Source organism: Mustela lutreola, chromosome 9 (genome assembly GCF_030435805.1).
Source record: "Mustela lutreola isolate mMusLut2 chromosome 9, mMusLut2.pri, whole genome shotgun sequence".
Lineage (NCBI taxonomy): Eukaryota > Metazoa > Chordata > Mammalia > Carnivora > Mustelidae > Mustela > Mustela lutreola.
The window spans coordinates 92,119,000-92,140,104 of NC_081298.1; the positions used below are offsets into that span (position 1 = coordinate 92,119,000).

The following is a 21,105-nucleotide window of genomic DNA, read 5'->3' on the forward strand; positions in this document are numbered from 1 at the left end:
TTTTTGGGAAAAAGCTTAGTTCTCAAAACGGAACCAAATCTTCCACAGCTAATACACAGCTGGACCAGAACGTGAACTCATGTAACCGAGTTCCCGATCGGATGTGTTGATTTGTGACCTCGTAAGGGGCCTATGTCCTCCTAGTTCCACACCCGCCTAGCACAGAGCCAGCCCTCAAACATGTTTCTGAACCAATGGGAGAAAGTTAAAGAATGGGATTACTTTCATAATATCAGAAAATGAATGAGAAGGGCATTCCAGGCAGAGGAAACAGCAGAAGCAAAGACAGGAAAGGGAGTGTGTGTGAGAGAGCTCAGCAAGGCAGGGACAACAGGAGGAGGGGCAAAGAGAAGCAGCCAGAAAACCCAGTGGCTGCTGGCGGGAGATGCAGTGAGGCTGGTTGTCCCGAGCTCTGTGGAGGGGCGCGGGCGCACACTGATGCTTTGAGGATGGATCTGGGGGCCCTATGTATTTGAGCCTTGGGGTTTTTTGTTACTGTTTTGCAATGATGATGACAACACTTATTTCTTTCAGCAAATGGTTTCTTCTCAAATGGTTTCAGCTTTTTGGAATCTAAAGTAGTATGAGGCTCTCTAAAATCCTGAGGTCTTTTTCAGTTCACCCAACTGCCGTACAGGCTGGTTACGCTAAGTGATGGCCGAAGGGCCAACTCCACAGCGGAGAACAGGAAAGCAAAGCCTCGTGGAATCCCTACAATGCCACCTTCACTCATTTTATCGGACCTCTTTTTGTTCTTTACAAGAGCATGAAAATCCCGGGCATAAAGGAATCATCTCTAGGTGAATATCTGGATCAGATGTTACCATTATTCATACATTCATTTCATCCAAAAAGTCTATTAAGTACAGCTGACACTTGAAAAACGGGCGTTTGAACAGCATGAATCTAGTGTATTAATTCACTTAAATATGGTACAGTTCTGTAAATGTTACTTTCCTTATGATTTTTTTTCTTTTTTTTTAAGTAGGCTCCAAGTGGGGCTTGAACTCACAGCACTGAGATTAAGACCTAAACTGAGATCGAGAGTCAAACACTTAACCCACTGACCCATCCAGGTGCCCCTCCTCATGATTTTCTTAATATTTTCTTTCCTTTAGCTTCCTTTATTTCAAGAACACCGTGTATAATACATACAACATATGAAATGTGCATTGACTGTTTATGTTACTGGTAAGACTCGCAGTCAACAGCAGGCTGCTACTAGTTAAGTTTTGGGGGTGCTGAAAGTAATATGAGGATTTTCAACTCTTCTGGGGTCAACTCCCCAGCCCCTGTATTGTTCAGGGATCAAGCTGGCTGCTGAAATATAAAGGTTCTGATTTTTTATTTTATTTTTAAATTTTTTTTAAAGATGGACCTTCTTTATTTTTTTTCAAAGATTTTATTTATTTATTTGATAGACAGAGATCACAAGTGGGCAGAGAGGCAGGCAGAGAGAGAAGGGGGGAAGCAGGCTTCCCACTGAGCAAAGAGCCTGATGTGGGGCTTGATCCCAGGACCCTGAGATCATGACCTGAGCTGAAGGCAAAGGTTTAACCCACTGAGCCACCCAGGCACTCGGGTCCTGATTTTTTAAAAAACTTACCTTCTGATGGCAGAATTACTTATAAGATAAAAAGATAAGCAATATAATTGGTGTAAACAAAAGTCTTATGGAAACAGAAAGGAATAAAAGACGATCTAAGGGGGCCCCTGGGTGGCTCAGTCAGTTAAGCCTCTGACTCTTGATTTCAGCTCAGGTCATGATCTTAGGGTTGTAAGATTGAGCCTGTGTCGGGTGTGGAGCCTGCTTAAGACTTTCCTTCTCCCTTTCTCACTGCTCCTCCCCCTCACACTTGATCTCTCTCTTAAAAAAAAAAAAAAAAAAAGACTATTTAAGTTTTTTAATGTGTAATATCAAATAGAAGTGAAAGTAAGAGATTATCAAATTCCCACATACCCACCGATCTGCTTCGATCATAACCCTATGCCAACTCTCTCTTCTAAATCTACTCATTAACTTTAAGACATCATGTTATTTTATCCACAAATATTGCAGCATATATCTCTGACAGGGACTCTTTCTTTAAACACAGTATGAATCTGAATTGTGAAAACAAAGTTTTTAAGATGTGAGGTATAATTTACATATAGTAATAATGCACAGATCTTAAGGTGTTCAGTTGAATTCTAACACTTGTATAGCCCTGTATAACCACTACCCACTACCCAAAACAAGATATAGAATGTTTCTATGGCCCAGAAAGTTCCCACACACCTTCTTCTAGTCAATTTCCCACACTCAGATGACCACTTCCTGATTTCTGTTCCCACAGATCACTTTTGCCCAGTCTTGGACTTCTATAAATGAAATCATAGAGTATGTATGAATAAGAAGTTTCTAGTCCAAGAAAAGGAAAAACCATCTCTGGAGGACAGAACTACACATATAATATACAAAGGTATATTCACAGAATGCTGAGAAGCTCAAGAGGGATAAAAACCAGGATTGGGAGTAGACAAGTCTAGAAGAGGAGGCTCAATGGAGAGCTAGGGTTTCTGGATTCAATACCATAGTTAGTTCTGGGAATGAAGTCATGAAATAAACTTAGCCCGATGCACAAGCATTTCTCTGACCTTAAAAGTTGGCCAATTCTCTTAGTACCCTCTTTCCTCCTCAACCTCCAGCTAATGGTGACCAAGACGGCAGAAGCAAGCTCTACCCCCAAGCCTCTTCACTAGCGTCTTCTGCTGAGGCTCCTCTGACATCTCAGGGAAGGAACAAGCCTCCCCAAACCCCCCATCACCCTTCTTAGGAGAGGGCACATTTTCAACAAGGAATCCCAAGTCTCAGAGGCAGCCTTACCATTATCTGGATTTCTCTCTTGCACACCTGGAGATCATGCTCATTGTTGACAAACATGCGTTTCAAGGCACATTTCATTCCATTGCTTGTCCTCACCAGAAACACGATGGCAAATCCACCTGTGAGGGAAACACACATACAAGCTCTTTGAGTCATATTCAAAAAGCCGGTCAGACAACCACAGTGGCTGCAGCTTTGTGCTGTCACCGTTAATCGTACTGATGCCATCATCAGCTGGGCCTAAGGGCTGGCCTGGCCTAGAAGGCACTCTTGGATTCAAGGGTCTCAGGGATATTACCATGGGATTGGGTGGCAAGAGTCAGAAAAACTGCTGAACACCTCTGTCAGGAAAAGAGAATAATACTAATTATCTTGCAATAAACCTGCCAATAAACAGATGAACAAACAGATGGAAGAAAAAAGAAATATATTCCAACCACTGTCCTAAGCACTTTGAGTTCTTATTAAATTCTTACTAAAATCCTGTGAGGCTGGGTATTATTTTTCCCTTAAGGACAATGACTAGCTAGAGAAAACAGAGGCTCAAAGAGATTAGATTCAACCAAGAACTTAAAAAAAAATTAATTCAGCACTTAACCAGAGAAGCTTGGAAATTATTTTAATAATTGTATAATAACAGTTGTCAGATTCAAGATGCTTTCTCTTCCTTCTCAACCCTTCTCACTCCTCCCCCAACTTAGATCGACAATTGACCTTGAGGATTTCTCCTGCTTTTCCTGCCTTATGGGCTACTGAGAAGACACAAAATATAGGTATCAAAGTGTTCCTCAACACAGCAGACACCAGGAAAGTATAACTCAATTAGTGGGCAGATGTTTTAACACCCACATCAAACCTTTCTCTTAAAGACCAAATTTCATTAAAAAATTTTTTTATATAACTAACAGAAATCTTCAAATGCTCTGGATTGGTTACACCTTAGCATTCCTTAGATTCTTAGAACTCCCTCCTTCTATCTCATTCCCCAAACACTGTAGGAGGTATTTAGTGCCATTGTTAACAGAGGTTATAGAAAGATACAGTGCCATATATCTTTATCCATTCATCTGTTGATGGACATCTAGGTTCTTTCCATAGTTGGGCTATTGTAGACATTGCTGCTATAAACATTCGGGTGCACGTGCCCCTTTGGATAAAGAAGATGTGGTGTATATATACACAATGGAATACTATGCAGCCATCAAAAAATGAAATCTTGCCATTTGTGACGACGTGAATGGAACTAGAGGGTATCATGCTTAGCGAAATAAGTCAATCAGAGAAAGACAACTATCACATGATCTCCCTGATATGAGGAAGTAGAGATGCAACATGGGGGGTTAAGGGGGTAGGAGAATAATAAATGAAACAAGATGGGATTGGGAGGGAGACAAACCATAAGTGACTCTTAATCTCACAAAACAAACTGAGGGTTGCTGGGGGGAGGGGGGGAGGGAGAAGGAGGGTGGGGTTATGGACATTGGGAGAGTATGTGCTATGGTGAGTGCTGTGAAGTGTGTAAAACTGGCGATTCACAGACCTGTACCCCTGGGGATAAAAACATATTATATGTTTCTAAAAAATAAAAAATAAAAAGGAAGATAAGTGCTGCAAAGCTGTCAAAGCTGAAGGCTTTGGGATAAGCATTAGTAAGACTGGGCACTTAGTCCATCTGTCTGCTCATAGACCATCATAATTTATCTTGAACCATCCCACGTATTGACTCTGGGTAGCAGCAGCAACAACAACAACAAAGTTTCGAGGGTAGTCTTTGCACACAGGTGATCCCTGATTGGATGGAGACAGGCACAGAGGGAAGTCACCAGTGTGGGAAGTTGAGCGGAGGCTCTGGTGTAGTGCTGAAGCTAACAGCCACATGCAAAACTCAGAGAGAGCAAAAGCAGTGACTCTCTAGATCATGAGGCAGAAGACTGGAGTCCTGTTGCATCTCCCCCTATCTCCTCTGAGGCCCAGCGGCACCTGAGCACCTGTCTGTTGATGCCGGGGGCCATTTCCTGGTGTAGACACTCAATGTGCATTCTTTCCCAAGTCTCCTTGTCTAGGTTTCTGCAGCTTGTAACCAAAGAGTGCCTCAATCGGAAAGGATTCTTGCGTGTCTTCATCCGATACACACATTAATTCTGTGTTTACAAAAATGTTAATGGGCTCATGTTGACAGGGTCTACCAGACTTCATGTTTGTTTACAAAAATGTTAATGGGCGCATGTTGACAGGGTCTACCAGACTTCATGTTTGTACATTTCCTATCATAGCTTCCTTCTTCAGGAGTCAAGTGAACATTCGCCGTGACGTGTTTAATTTCCACAGTCATCTTGAATCTTTGTATCTCAGTAACATTTCCCATTTTCTCGTAATACTTTACAGTCCACTCACACTGCTCAACTGTCAACTTTAATTCTAGAAATTCACTTTAAAAACTTGTTTACAACACTACCATGTACTGACAAGTAGAGGTGTTATGACATACAGACACAATCTCCATTTTAAGACGCGTATTTTTTCACATTCAATTTTTAGGATATCAGAATTTTTCTTGCGATAAATATGTACATTGAATGCAGTAGTTGATCTTCTTTTTCCCAAAAAGCTATTAAATTCATGATGTAGGGGCGCCTGGGTGGCTCAGTGGGTTAAAGCCTCTGCCTTCGGCTCAGGTCATGATCCCGGGGTCCTAGGATGGAGCCCCGCATAGGGCTCTCTGCTCAGCGGGGAGCCTGCTTCCCCCCCTCTCTCTGCCTGCCTCTCTGCCTACTTGTGATCTATGTCTGTCATATAAGTAAATAAAATCTTTTAAATAATTAATTAATTAATTAATTAATTATGTATCTTATTTCCAATCAGAATCAGAAATGCTAATATAAATTATTAAATGTCTATATGTATTCATAATTATTTTGTGGACAGCCCAAGTAGTCATTTTATAAATATTTCAATGTGTAAAGAGATTATTTATTTATTTATTTGAGATAGAGTGTGAGAGAGAGCACAAGCAGGGCAGAGGGAAAAGGAGAAGCAGGCTCCCCCGCTAAGCAGAGGCCCTGATGCGGGGCTCGCTGCCAGGACCCTGGGATCATGACTTAAGCTGAAAGCTGACACCTAACTGACTCAGCCACCCAGGCACTCCAGGTATTTCAATTTTTTTTTTTTTTTTTTTAAATCACAGGTCTACAGACTTTGTATCAACAGTGCTCCTAGAGAGAGTTAATCTTAGCATTTGCTTTATGAAGAGATGAACTGAGTGAGGCTTAGGAGTCCCATGGCTAATTATGCAGAACCTGTCATTCCGCTGACTGTCCAAACAACACTCTTTCCACTTTATTCATCTCAGAGAAAGTCTGTGTAACAGCTCCTTTAGATACTAAGGAGACACCACAGTGCTGCAGAACCTGAGGTGGGAAGGGCCATTTCTACAGTTCTGCGACGCACGGAACCACCAGAGGACAGGGCAGTCCTTTTGGAAGCAGGCTAATGATGCAGCAATCCAAGATAACTGCCACCAGATGGGAGCAGTGTAGTTTTCTTTGCCAGGTAGCAAGATGACCTTTCCAGCTGAAACTGAAGAAATGTGGCAGATGTCTACGTCACAATCCAGGCAAGCACAAAGGGTTGAGATGAGCCAGCCAAGATTATCCAAGCCCGTGACCATCACAGATCTGAAGGTAAAGCAATGAACCTGTGTGACTAACACAGATGGAACCACATGATTTAGCTTCTATGCCCACAAAAGGGCTTATTTGCAGGTGACAAGCATGTTAAGTCAAAGCTCCTTGATCAAATTCAAAGGCTGCTAGGATGTGTCAGTTTAAAGATGCTGGTTGCTAGCACTGTGCAGTCGACCAACTAGAGATGTACATTACTTGGTTCAAAAGAAGAGGCGACACAGCACTGCTCGAGGTATTGCTCAAGCATAGAACCCAGTACAGATCAGGGGACAAAGATTCTCGGCCATGGCTAAACAGAACCCAGGCTGTTACACAAGAAGGTAACTATACGCCTGTCAGCAGAGATGCATATTTCAGATTGAGCTGCATCCCCAAACCTTGATGAAATGGAAAAACCTAACACTGAGCTGGAGACAGTTTGGACAGAGGTAAGAAAAGCTAACATGCAGGACAGCCTGTGCCAATCTGCCCACTGGAATCTGTGCCAGTCCCTCGGCCTACTTGCATTCTTTTCTGAAACGCTAAGATATTCCCTATGGTTGTGTTGGGATCCACTTTGAGGAGAAATTCATGAATTTATGGAATCACAAAGGGACAAAGGATTCATTCCATGGTGTGAGGTAATCAACTGAAACAGCCATGATAAATTTTGACACAGACACACTTTAGCCCCTTAAATATGTCAGAACATTCTTTTATTCCCACAAAGAAACATGTGTTCTCCCACTTTCCCTAAAATATATAGCACTCTTGGGTATATCTCCTCCTCACTCTTTTTTATTTTGGCTTAAAAAAAATTTTTTTTTAAGATATTTATTTATTTATTTGACAGACAGAGATCACAGATAGGCAGAGAGGCAGGCAGAGAGAGAGAGGAGGAAGCAGGCTCCCTGCCAAGCAGAGAGCCCGATGTGGGGCTCAATCCCAGGACCCCGGGATAATGACCTGAGCGAAAGGCAGAGGCTTTAACCCACTGAGTGACCCAGGCTCCCCACCAAAAATTTTTTCTATTAAAAAAGTATTATTAGTTTCAGGTAGAATTTAGTGGATTCACCACTTACATATGACACCCAGTGCTCATCCCAAGTGCCCTCCTTAATGCCCATCACTCAGCTACCCCATCCCCCACCCACTCCCCTCCAGCAACCTCAGTTTATTCCCGATGGTTAAAGAGTTTCTTATGGTTTGCCTCCCTGTTTTCATCTTATTTTATTTTTCCTTCCCTTTCCCTATGTTCATCTGTTTCTTAAATTCCACACATAAGTGAAATCATATAATAATTGTCTTTCTTTGACTTATTCTGCTTAGCATAATACCCTCTTATTCCACCCATGTCATTGCAAATGGTTAAGATTTCATTCTTTTTGATGGCCGAGTAATAGTCCATTGTATGTGTGTAAGAGTGTGTGTGTGTGTGTGTGTATCTCACCTCTCTTTTATCCATTCATCTGTCGAGAGACATCAGGGCTCTTTCCATAGTTTGACTATTGTGGATATTGCTGCTATAAACATTGGGGTATGGGTGCCCCTTTGAATCACTGTTTGTATCCTTTGGATAAATGCCTAGTGATGCAACTGCTTGGTCACGGGGTAGCTCCTCGTACTTTTTAATGATGTGAATGGGTACTTATCACTCACTACGAGATTAGAGATTTTTGTCTCCTCAGTTCCCCTCTGTATAATAGCTCCTAACATACATCAGGCACTCAAAAATTAATTAACTTCCTTCTGATCGTTACTACAGAGAATAGAAAAGTCTACAGAAGGTGGTGGAAGACCACGGAAAACTAAAGCAATGGCTCACATATAGGAACAGACACTACATAACTCCAGATAATTAGTGCCATAAGAATATGGACCCAGGTCTGCTAGTTCCTAAAGATAACCTGGGAACTCAAAACTGTATGTGAAATATCCACTTGTAAACACTGGTGACAATCACATTTTAAACTAACACTGGACAGGCTGACACCACAGAGCTAAAGGAAACACATCTGAAAGGCTGAGTCTCTGAGCGTAGTTTCCTCTGTCTATCTAGTCTAACCTCTCATCTTACTAATGGCCAGGGGAGAAAAGTCCCACAGCCAGTGGTATACAAAGTCGGGGGGGATGTGTGTGGAGGAATATATATATATATATATATATTCCTACACTGGTTATCACAGTTCTTGCCTCTCTTCCCTAAAGAGGAATTTATGGAATTTGCCCCTACCCAGCATCTGTATTTGACTTTATACTTTTTCAAAAGCATTTCAAAATACATTACTTCATTTATGTTTTCACAATAACTGAATGAGGCAGATGAATTACCCAATGTCCTCATTTTCCTGATAGGAAAGAAATAGAGATTAAGCTCTTTTTACAAAAATACACAAAGCTGGTTAGTGGTAGAGTGCAAACTAGGTCCCTGGTCTTTGTAAATGCTTTGAACTAACTTTACATACAATACAATGTACCCTTCGAAGTGCAGAGTTTGATGAGTTTTCACACCTTTATACTCTCTTTCAACCATGACTTCCATCGGTCCATCACTATGAACAGTTCCTTGTACCTCTGCGTAGGCAACCACCCCCTGCCTACTATCTTATGTAACTTTTGATCTGCGATCAGTCCTGTGGATTAGTTTTGCTTGCTCCAGAATAAATGGAATCAAACAGTATGTACTATTCTGTCTGCTTCTTCTGTATAATATTTCTGAGATTCACTCTCATTGTTAAATTTATTAGTAGTTTGGGATTTTTTAAATTGCAGACTAATATTGCATTATATAGACATTCTCCACAATTAGTTTAACCATTCATCTGTTAAAGAATATTTCCACTATTTCTACTTTGGGCTGTTATAAATTAAATGTTCATACAGAAGTCCATTTTTTGTAGACATAAGTATTTATTTCTCTTGGGTAAATAACTAGGAATGGAATTGCTGGGACATATGGTTAAGTGTATATTCTAAATCCAGAATATCTTCTTGAAATCAAGGGCATAAGATCCAAAGGCCAATAGGGAGCAGACAGATCATGCAAAGGAGGGAAACAGTCCAGGTATCACAAAATGTCTAGACAGGGACCAGTGACACAGACTCGCTGTGTCTACGTGATGGGGACCACATCAACCAGAAAGGGCACGCCCCATGCTCATAGGCAGCCACTCCTCAAATCCAGCCCATCACTGCCAAGAAGGAATGTGGGCTGAGGGTTGCCAAGTTTTTTGACTTCCAAGAGAAGCTAGAGTTTTCTGTGAAATCTCCTGGTTTTTATTTTTTATTATATATTTTTTTAAGTAGGCTCCACATCCAGCAAGGAGCCCAAGGCAGGGCTTGAACACACAACCCTGAGATCAAGATCTGGGCTAAGCTCAAGAGTCGTACACATAACCAGCTGTTACACATAACCAGGTGCCCCAAAATCTCCTGATTTTTAAATTCAGGCAACAAACTTTAAAAACAAAACAAAACAAAAAAAAACACCTCTTCAAACCTGTGCAGTTAAGGAAATCTATTTCCAGGTTGGGATTGAGCTAGAGAACGCTGCTTTGTCTTTGAGAGCCTTGTGAGGTAAGCAGGGCATGTATAACAATCTCCATTTCGCCAGCTGGGAAACTGAGGCACTGAGAAGAGCCTAGATGGCCTTAGTCCTGCCACTTAGCAGCAGGGCCAGGACTAGAATACAGGTGTGCCAGTTCCTGGCCCTCACCTTGGTCCACTCTTTTCCTGCCCCCATCTGCTCCCGTTAGCAGTAAAGCATGCACAGCTCTACTACCGGGGGAGGTAATAAAAGACACAGCAACAGGCAGGGGGCCTCTCCAGCCGACCAGGTGGGAGCTTGGGTGCACGGCCCGCAGTGTCTGCGAGCTCCCACAGACAGTGACAACCAAGAGGCCGACAAACACCCACCTACTGTATGCTCACATCGAGGGCAACTTCGCCAAAAGTTGGAGAAGGAACAAAAATTTTCAAAGCTCTGTCACAGATGGCAAGGAGCACAACATAGATTTTACAGGAGAAAAGGTCAATCTGCATCATTTGTCAACACTGATTTCAGTGGGAACTTAGAGTTTGTTGTTTTCTTTTTTTTTTTTAACCTCAATTTCTCCTTATTTGCCTCAAATTAAAAATCCACCATGTGCGAGCTCCTTCTGTGGAACATGTTTAAGCAGTCCCTTCCTCAGGCAGAAAGAACACCCAGATGGGGGAAGACTAGAAATATTCAACTTTCTCCCCCCATCTCCCCCCAAGAAGTGGAACCATGGGCACAAAGTCAGAGACTGGCAAACTCAGGCAGTGGTGCTGAAACACCAACCCAACCCAGTAAGTCCACAGCCCAGGCTGAATGTGGGGCAGACGGCAACGGATGGGCTCTTCCTTTCCAGCCCTGGGACAACTGGAGAGCAGCCCCAGCTCGGGGGCTTCTATGAAGGGGTTTGGCAGAAGTCTCTTTAAAAAAGAGAGAGAGAGACATTTCCAGGAAAGGCACCTGACTGCTTGGGACAAAAGGTTAGAGTTTAAGAAATGGAGCTGGCTCACACACCCCAGAGGCGTGGGAAGAAGCCCGCGCACAGAACCAGAGCCAGGGCACCCCGGGCCGCGTCCGCCAGTAGCTTAGGCCAAGCAAAAGAGGCTTCCCCGAGCTCCCGGGCCCACCACTGCTGTCTCGTTCCCATGGGCTTTAGCAAAGGAGAGAGAAAGGGTAAGACACAACAGTAGGGCCGTGTTCTTTGTTCACTTAAATCCACCGAGCAGCTTTCCTGGGTCACACAGAGCCATTTTCTATTCTCTCTACTACAGCCAGGGTGATGATCTTTTAAAAACAGAATGTGAGGATCATTCAGCTGCGTGGAGCCCCTCAGTGGCTTGCTGCCCCTCTGTGAATAAAGCTCCGAATGCTGGCGATGGCCTGCAAGACCGTACGTGACGGGACGCGACCTTTCGGCAGCCTCACTCCTGCACCCCAGCCTGCCACGGCTCTCTGTGGTCCAGCCCCAGCTGCGTTCTTTCTTTCTCAATGTTGCTTATACTCCACTCTCCCTAAGGATTTCAGTGCATGCTACTCCTTTTGCCCTATGCACCCTTGGTCTGACCAGCTCCTACAAGGCATCCTTTGGGTTTCAGGCTGTTCCTTTGATGAGGCTTCCTTGATTGCCCCTGGCCCTACCCCCTTCTGATTTAAGTTAAATCCCTTGTTATACACAGCACCCTCCACTTTTCCTTTGGGACACAGCAGGAGTGTAATTAAATACTTAGGTAGGTAATTCCTGGTCTGATGCCTTCTTCCCCTGAACCCTGTAAAGTGCACAAGATCAGGGACAATGACTGACTCTGCCACCCAGCACCGTGCCTACTGCATAAAAGGCACTCAGTGTTTGTGACACAATGTGTCTGCCCAACACCAAAATAGATACCCACCCCCCACCCCAGAAAAAAACCCCAAACAACAGAAAACACGACACAGTCCCAGGCTTTCAGATTAAACTCTAGTTTGGGATAGAAGGGACACATTTTGAGAAAAGGGCCCCGGGGATAAGGGGGTCTACCCCTACAGAGAAAAAAGCCCTGAGCACTCAGCCTCGCACTACAGAGGGCTGCAGGAGACGAGAGCCAACTGGACAGTCACATGGGCAAGCGTGCTCACGGGGCGGCATCGTGGAGAGCTGCAGAGAAATCTCTGTGCTGTCACACAATGACACTTTCTCTATGTGCCACTCCTTCTTTTAAAAATAACACTTGAGCTGGAAATGAAAACCCTCTTTGATGGAGAAGGAAAAGAAATCAAACAACCCCATGCTCCATCCTGCAGCATCCCTCCCCTGAAGAAGTGGAGAGCCTCTTGGGCCTGAACTGTCTCAGTCTCTGGTGCCAGCAATCTTCTGATAAGTGGTGTGCAAACAGACAGAGTGGCTGAGGTTAGTTCTGTCAGCCCCCGACTGCAGACATCCAAGCTCTGGTGTGTCTCTGCACCAAGCCTAGATGTGTGTTACTGGTCCACACTCTCCGAAGGAGAACTGGGGTTTTGGCAAAGGCAAAGGATGGCTGACAGTCTCTCAGCTCCCAACTGTTAGTTCTAGAGCATTCCATCTTCACTTCACGCTAAGGCCTTTTGTCTGAGGTTCAGGATTTCTGGATGTATGACCCATCACTGCCATATGCCATTTCCAAGGTGTGGTCCCTCCCCCGGACTTGTGCACCAGTTCACCATTTCCTTCCCCTCCCAATTCCTGCCATCACCAAGCTAATTTCACTTTGAGTCTTAACAATTCTATCCCTTCAATTTCTCCAGGATCCATCCTCTCCACCCCATCCCTGGTGCTCCTGCACACTCTCCTCTTTTCTTACCAGGAGAACTAAAATACAGTCCTTCGTTTCTGTGCCCTGAATCTCTTTCTCTTCTAGAACTTCTATCTAATAATTCCTCTATTAGTTCCCCAACTCATACCTAATAACTCCTCTTCCCCAATTCATATCTAATAACTTCTTTTTTTTTTTAAGATTTTATTCATTTATTTGACACAGAGAGAGAGAGAGAGATCACAAGTAGGCAGAGAGGTGGGGTGGGGGGGAGCAGGCTCCCCGCTGAGCAGAGAGCCCGATGCGGGGCTCAATCCCAGGACCCTGAGATCATGACCTGAGCCGAAGGCAAAGGCTTAACCTGCTGAGCTACCCAAGCGCCCCTCTAATAACTCCTCTTAAAAGCATTTATTGGTTCCCCAAATTCCTTACACAGCACTATGTAGGAACCTTTATATCTTCCATTTTATTATGAAAAATTTCAAACACACAGTCGAGACGATCATACTTCAAATAGCCACACACCCACCACCTAGAGTCTACAATGTTAACATTCTGGTACACTTGTTTTATCACATTTACATCATCATCTATGCAAATATAAACTCATCTTATTTTTTTTTAACTTTTTTTTTTCTTACAATTTTATTTGTTAGTTTGACAGAGAGAGAGCACAAGCAAAGGGAGTGGGAGAGGGAGAAGCAGGCTTCCCATAGAGGAGGGAGCCCAATGTGGGGCTCAATCTCAGGACCCTGAGATCATGACCTGAGCCAAAGGCAGATGTAACAAGTGAGCCACCCAGGCGCCCTAAACTCATCTTATTTTTTACCCATTTCCAAGTAAGGTACAGACCTCGGTGTACTTTATCCTAGAGGCTTTAGCATGCATTTCTTTAACTTGTGTCCAGAGTTCATGGTTCTTTTGGGGGGCAGGGAAGGAGGGCAGAAATGAAATCTATTTACAGTGAAATGTACAAATCTTAAGTTTATTATTGGATGAGTTTTGATAATTATATACTCTCAATGCAACCCAGACCCCTACCAAAATATCAGACCTTTCCATCATTCAGAAAATTCCCTCCTACCCCTTTGCAGAAAATCCAACCCTTGTATCCCCCACCTTGAGACAACCACTGTTCTGACTTTTTCATCTATTGCTGGGTTTGTGGGCTTTAGAACTTCATATAAATGGAATCATACACTATAGGCTTTGTTGTATGTAAGGATCTTTCACTCACCATAATAGCTATATTCTTGAGTGTATTAGTATATCATTCTTATTACTAATCTATTTATGCTTTCTTTTACAGAGAGACATTGAGTTAATTCCAATCTAGAGATATTATAAAGGAAGCTCTATATGCATTCTTGTACAAGTCTTTTGTATCATAAAATAAATATTTCTTTCGGGTCAACAACTAAAACCCAAGAGTGTAAGTGCTGAGCCATCAAGCAGGTATATATTTAATTTTATAAGAAACTGCCAGACCTTTTCCCAAAGTGCTTATACCATTTTACACCCCCACCAACAACATATGACATATAATTAAAAGACAGCTCTGCCTCCTCCAGCTCTAGCTCCCAACGATCCCTCCTCCTCCCCCACCAAGCTTTCAGAACTTGAACTTTTCTGCAGCTTTATCCCTGTGAGAAGGTTCACCTGTGCTATTCCCTCCGCCTAGAATATCCCGTCCCAATCTTCTGCTCAACAGAAGTTCACCCTTTCTGTGAAGTCCTCCCTTTTCCTAACCATCACCCCCAGGCTTTCATATTGCCACACATTTGGCCATTACTTGCACTGTCACACTTCCCACAATGTGTTGTGATTATGTGCGATATGTTGATCTCTTCACTAGGCAGGCTGAGGTGAAGAGGGAGTGCTTGTCTGCCTTGGTAGCAAGAATGCTTGTTATGTTTTCATATTTTATGACATACTATGTAATACTTTACAAAGTGTTTTTTTTTTACATAAAGTATACTATTTATACTTTATGATACTTGAATGTCCTCACTGAACACTAGTTTAAGGACTCTGAATACTGAAATCACAGAGATTCAGTGTGGCTAGGAGATGGCGGGCACTTGAGAAATGGGTCACCAAAGGAGATTAAAATGTCAGGAACCTCTTATTCCTCTTGGAATCCTCAGGGCTAGCACAGTGCTTGGTACAAGACAGATGATGAACGGAGGTCTCCTAAATAGCAAATCCAATAATGTTGTTTCTGTGCTTATAATTCTCTGCTAGCTCTCAACCAGCTGTAAGATCAAAATCCCGTCTTACAATTATCATATGATCTCTCTGATAAGAGGAATTTGAGAGGCAGGGCGGGGGTTTGTGGGGGGGCAGGGAAGGAGAAAATGAAACAAGATGGGATCAGGAGGGAGACAAACCATAAGAGACTCTTAATCTCACAAAACAAACTGAGGGTTGCTGGGAGGTTGGGGTTAGGGACAGGATGGTTGCGTTATGGACACTGGGGAGGGTATGTGCTATGGTGAGTGCTGTGAAGTCTGTAAGCCTGATGATTCACAGACCTGTACCCCTGCGGCTAATAGTACATTATATATTAATAAAAAATAAAATTAAAAAAAAAATCCCCATCTTAATGTGGTATACAAGGCCCATCATAATCAGCAGCCCACAGTGAACTGAGCTGTCTGGCAGTATCCTCTGTTGCCTCCACGCTCTTTCCTTACATTCTCTATCTGGAATCCCTCTCTTCTGTTTCATTAGTAAGCTGTGGCTCTAAATACAAGTGTACTCAAACCAGAACTCCTTTGTGAACTTTCACCTCACAGAATGCCCATCCCCACGTTCTTTTCTTACCCTAATTATATCCCACCTGCGTGCAAACCAGTCTGTCTCACTAGGGCTATATTCTTTCAGAAAACAAAGACTTTACTTTATGATTATACACTGCAAACAACACAGTGGTCTAGCTTACCACACTTTTCACCCCATGCTGAAATAATGATCACATATGTTGTTATCAAGTGACCCCCATCTCTTAGCCACACTGAACTGGACCAGGAGTAGGCAGCTAGTGCACATTCTCCCTTGAGAGTCTGAGCAAGAAAATGGCTTCCAGTCAAGGAATGAAGACGTTGAGGGAATAAAAGATATAATACAGGAATATAGTTAATGGTGCTATAGGGTGACAGATGTTAGCTACACGTGTGGTCAGCCTAGCATAATATACAGACTTGCTGAATCACTATGTTATATACATCTGAAACTAATGTAACATTGTGTGTCAGCTATTCTTCAATTAAAAAAGAAAAAGGAGCAGGAAAATGAGCCGACACTTAGAAGAAGCTGCAGTACAAGACTATGTGGCTCCAAGGGGAGAGGTACAGACAAAAGAGCCATCTGAAAACTTTCCAATAGTCACAAAATCCAGCTTTGCTTCCTACTGTTGGGTTCTGGAAGGTTCCACCACATTTATCCAATAAATTCCTTTCTACTTAATCTAATTTTATTTAAAGTTCTGTTCCTTGACCCTGATGACCCTAAGAAACCTTGTACCAATATGATTATAGAATACATGAGCTCTGGGACACCTGTGGCTCAGCTGGTTAAGCTGCGGCCTTCAGCTTGGGTCATGATCCTGAGGTCCTGGGATCAAGTCCCGCATTGGGCTCTTTGCTCAGCAGCGAGCCTGCTTCTCTCTCTGCCTCTGCCTGCTTATGCGCTCGCATGCTCTCTCTCTCTCTCTCTGACAAATAGACAAATAAATAAATAAATAAATAAAATCTTAAAAAAAAAAAAAAAGAATACATGAGCTCTGATACAATCTAGGCTTCAATAATTTTTTTTTAAAGATTTTATTCATTTATTTGACAGAGATCACAAGTAGGCAGAGAGGCAGGCAGAGAGAGAGGGGTGGAAGCAGGCTCCCTGCTGAGAGACCCTGAAGCAGGCCTCGATCCCAGGACCCTGAGATCACGACCTGAGCCAAAGGCAGAGGCTTAACCCACTGAGCCACCTAGGCGCCCTAGGCTTCAATAATTTTAGCCAGTAGAGGTTCCTTTAACAAAAAGTGTCCAGAACAGAATGTTAAAACTGAGTATTAAAAATTGCACTTGAAGAGTGAGAATTTTTCAGTTAAAAACTAGCTTTACATTAAAATAGAATCTGCAATCATACACAAAGATCTATGGCAGAAAATGGTCAAAATCTATTTGGGAAAGGACAGTCATAAGGAATCTGAACAGGGGAACATGGTCTGCATCATAACCTTTGCTGGGCTCACAGATCAGAGTCAGTAAGGGGGGGAATCCTCAACACCAGAACACTATCTGGTAAAGCCTGGAAGATGGTTTTCACCTGGGATTATCAGAAACAATCATAAAGAGGAGGACTTAGCTCCCCAGTGAGAGGAAGCAGAGAGGGTGGATGGAATCTTTCGTACCAAGTGAAAAAAGAGCTCAGGCATGGGCAAACCTAAGGAGGCTGTTAAGTCTCCAAAAGGATCAGGCATACACCCGCAATGACGGGGAAAACTTCCTCTGGTTGGCTGTACAACCAGGGTCGGGCCTAGGAAGAGCAGAGTGAGGCACTTGCCACGGGCACAAAAAGTCAGTATTACTGATGCTTTCCTTTTGACTCAGGCTGCAGTATAGCTGGGCACAGCAATGTTAAACTGATCCTGTTTCATTTTGTTTTGTTTTGAAGTTTTTTTAAAGACCACAAGTGGGAGGCAGGGGTGGGGGGCAGGTAGAAAGAGAGGGAGAAAGAATTTTAAGCAGGCTTCAGGCCCAGCACAGAACTTGACATGGGGCTCCCTCTCACAACCCTGAGATCAGGACCTGAGCTGAAATCAAGAGTTGAGGCTCCCCAAACTGATTCTGTATTTTAAGCTCTGATATTTTGTTCATTGTGGCTTTTTGTATTCATTTTTATTTTTAAAATATTGCATAAAAACATTATTAAGGTTGATTACTGAATTTTAGGGTGCCCTTTAAATTCTGCACTTGAGGTAAATCCCCCACTCTAGTCTCGGCTCTACGTGAAACTGCTGTCCGCACTGGAGAGAAACCTGCCCAGGCACTGGTGTCCATACTGCTCTTGCCCTCTACTCCGTGGCAGACCTGAGAGGACAAGACACATGTGAGGGCGGGTAGGACGGCACAGAAACTCAGTGAGTAACTCTAAAGGAAGTGGAGGCTGGGCAACAGGAAGAGACACAGAACTGTGGAGTCCTTTTCTGGCTTTCTGTGGCAACTACAGTGACGCAGTAAAGCTCCAGGAACGGCCCACTCCCAAGTCTTCCTGGACACAGCAGAGATCAGACTTGACTCAGGCACCAAACAGACATAAAGAAACCAAATTCCACTGAAGCTGGGATCAAGTATTAACAACCCAGATACCAGGGACACCTCACGTGGCTCAGCTGGTTAAGCATCTGCCTTTGGCTTAGGTCATTATCTCAGAGTCCTGGAAGGGAGTGGCACATCGGGCTCCCTGCTCTGAGAGAAGCTTGCTTCTCCCTCTGCCTGCCTCTCTCCCTGCTTTGTTCTCTCTCTCTCTCTCTTTCTCTGAAAATACATAAAATCTTTTAAAAAATTTAAAAAACCAGCCCAGATACCAAATGAGTATAAGTTCAACAACTAGATTGATAATAAATGAGTATCAACCCCAACAGAGAAATGTAAGTTAGGAAGAAAGGTGGGTCTTCCAATAGTAAGAAGCTTCTAGCACTCAAAAAAGGGTTGAAGAAAGAAGCTACAGGGTCAGTGCAGAGCCTATGGAAAAAGTATCTGAAGCTTGTTGAGGAAACTGCTCACTCTCAAGAGCCTAGACAAGGCACTGGGAAAAACCAAGATGTCAGAGGGTTCTAAGAGGTTTATGCCAAACAAGGAAGAGAAGTAGATCTGAGGAACAGAGGATCCCACCTAACTTGGAAGAAAAAGAGAACAACTGGAACCAACTATCCAGTATTATGGTTAAGGCTATAAATAAAGTTGAGGAGATGGATGTATAGCTATTAAAATATTGAACATTTTAAAAATTCTAAAATGTACACAATAGAGCAAAAAAAAAAAAAAAAGAAAGAAAGAAAAACAAGATACAAAGCCTTGTTAGGAGCACAATTACATGAAAAAGCACATGTGTAGTGAAAAGCCTAGAAGAAAATACAACAAAATGCTATGACTAAAATGTGCAAAAACGCAAAAACTTTCAAAGACTAAATTGCCTATGCATGATGGGATTATAGATGACTGCTTTTTCCTTATCCTTTTCTGTATTTTCCAAGTTTTTTTAAAGATTTATTTATTCAGGGACATCACCGTGGCTCAGTCAGTTAAGCGTCTGCCTTTGGCTCAGGTGGTGATCCCAGTGTCCTGGGTTTGAGCCCTGCATCTGGCTCCTTGCACAGCAGGGAACCTGCTTTTCCCTCTGCCTATCGCTCCCCCTGCTTGTGTGCTCTTTGACAAATAAATAAATAAAATCTTTTTTAAAAAATTATGTATTCATTTTTTGAGAGGTATGAAGAAGGAGAGGGACAGAGAGAATCCTTAAGCAAACTTTGTTGAGTGTGCCACCCAATGCAGGGCTCCATCCTAGAATCATGACCTAGGCCGAAAATAAGAGTCACACACTTAACCAACTGAGCCACCCAGGGACCCCTCCAAATTTTTTATAATGACCATATATTATCTTTCTTAAGTTATAATTAAAAAAAAAAAAAAAAACAAAAACCTCTTTTAGTTGTTTTAAAAAAAAAACAACAATTTTTTTTTTCTTTAAAGAAAAACCCACCCTCCAAACCTGGGGTGTGTGTTAAGAAGCTAAGTCTTCAAAAAGGACCAGAAACACACCAGCACCAACCAAGGTACTAAGTTACATGTGGAGAAAATTTCCTCTGCTTTTGATGTAAAACAAGGGCTGGGAATAGGGTGTGGGGAATGAGGTATCTGGACACAAAATTTAAGGGAGTGCCAAAAACTCAGTCATCAAAGTAAATACAATATTAACATATTTTGTAAATGAGCATCAATGTAAAAATTTCATGAATAAATTTTAATTTTTTTCACATTTCAATTTTTCAACTAAGACAAGATTTGTATTTATTTTCCTTTAGCCTCAGGCTCCAATATGGCTGGGCACAACATTCTTACTGATCCTGTCTTTATTTAAAAGTCTGATATCTTGTTTGCCATAGATACTTTGCATTAATCTGTTTCTATACTTGGGGAGACTGGGTGGCTTGTTTAGTTGAGCATTCAACTCTTCATTTAGACTCAGGTCATGATCTCAGGGTCATGAGTTCAAGCTCCCCGCTCAGTAAGGAGTCGGCTTGAGAGTCTCTCTCCCTCGCACTGTGCCCTTCCCCCAACTCAAATAAATAAAACCTTTTTTTTTTTTTTTAAGATTTTTTTTTTTAATTTGTCAGAGAGAGAACACAAGCAGAGGGAGTGGGAGAGGGAGAAGAAGGCTCCCCATGGAGCAGGGAGCCCAATGCAGGCCTTGATCCCAGAACCCTGGGATCATAACCTGAGCCAAAGGCAGAGGCTTAACGACTGAGTCACCCAGGGGCCCCAAATGAAACCTTTCAAAAAAAGTTTGTAATGCTTATGGTTACCATAATTCTCTGGAAAATGTCTGAGCCCCTCCACTGTGGTCAGGGTACTGAGGTGCACCAGTGCTTGCCTGGTCTGATGGCAGTACTAAGCATGAATGAAAGAGTGGAGACGGCCTTGAAAGAGCCCCATGCACTCTCCCAGGCTCCCCTAACCCAGCTCTAAGCCCAGACTTTCTCTCCAGCAATTTTCTGGGATCAAAACAGAAAACTCCTTTCTATTAAGAAAATACACCATACACTATGACTGACACCCTGGTCAACCATAAAAGAAGCATCAGTCCTTAACAGAATCCCACTTTAAAAATGTGCATGTTAACAACTATGCTTGAGTTTAATGGCAGCATGGACACATGATATACACATAAACATCCAGGAAGCAAGGGAGTGACAGCTCAATTAACCATGCTTATGAGAAGTTTATAAAGGCCTGGGTCCTCATGGTGACAAGAAGAGGTACATATATCTATATAAAAATGGCCTCTCTAGAGCTCAAGAGCTCAAGAGATCAAGTCAATGATCACAGAAGCACCATCAATCAGGACTGCAGTCTGAATCACTCCTCTAGGAAGAACACAAATACAATGTGAATATAAGGAAAAGAAAGAGATGCACAATGTAATGCCATGGGGCCTATTCTCCATCAAACTTTCACATATCCCAGCCACTTCACAGCACATCTGTTTTGGACA

General features: G+C 42.8%; 1 protein-coding gene across 16 annotated transcripts in view; it reads right to left on the reverse strand.

The window, feature by feature from the left end:
* Positions 1–21,105, reverse strand: part of AAK1 (AP2 associated kinase 1) — a 174,186-nt gene that overhangs the window by 91,494 nt on the left and 61,587 nt on the right. For all 16 annotated transcript variants that reach the window (XM_059187880.1, XM_059187881.1, XM_059187879.1 and 13 more), the window contains exon 3: positions 2,867–2,985. In XM_059187880.1, the coding sequence (XP_059043863.1) occupies positions 2,867–2,985 (119 nt within the window). The remainder of the gene's footprint in view (positions 1–2,866; positions 2,986–21,105) is intronic.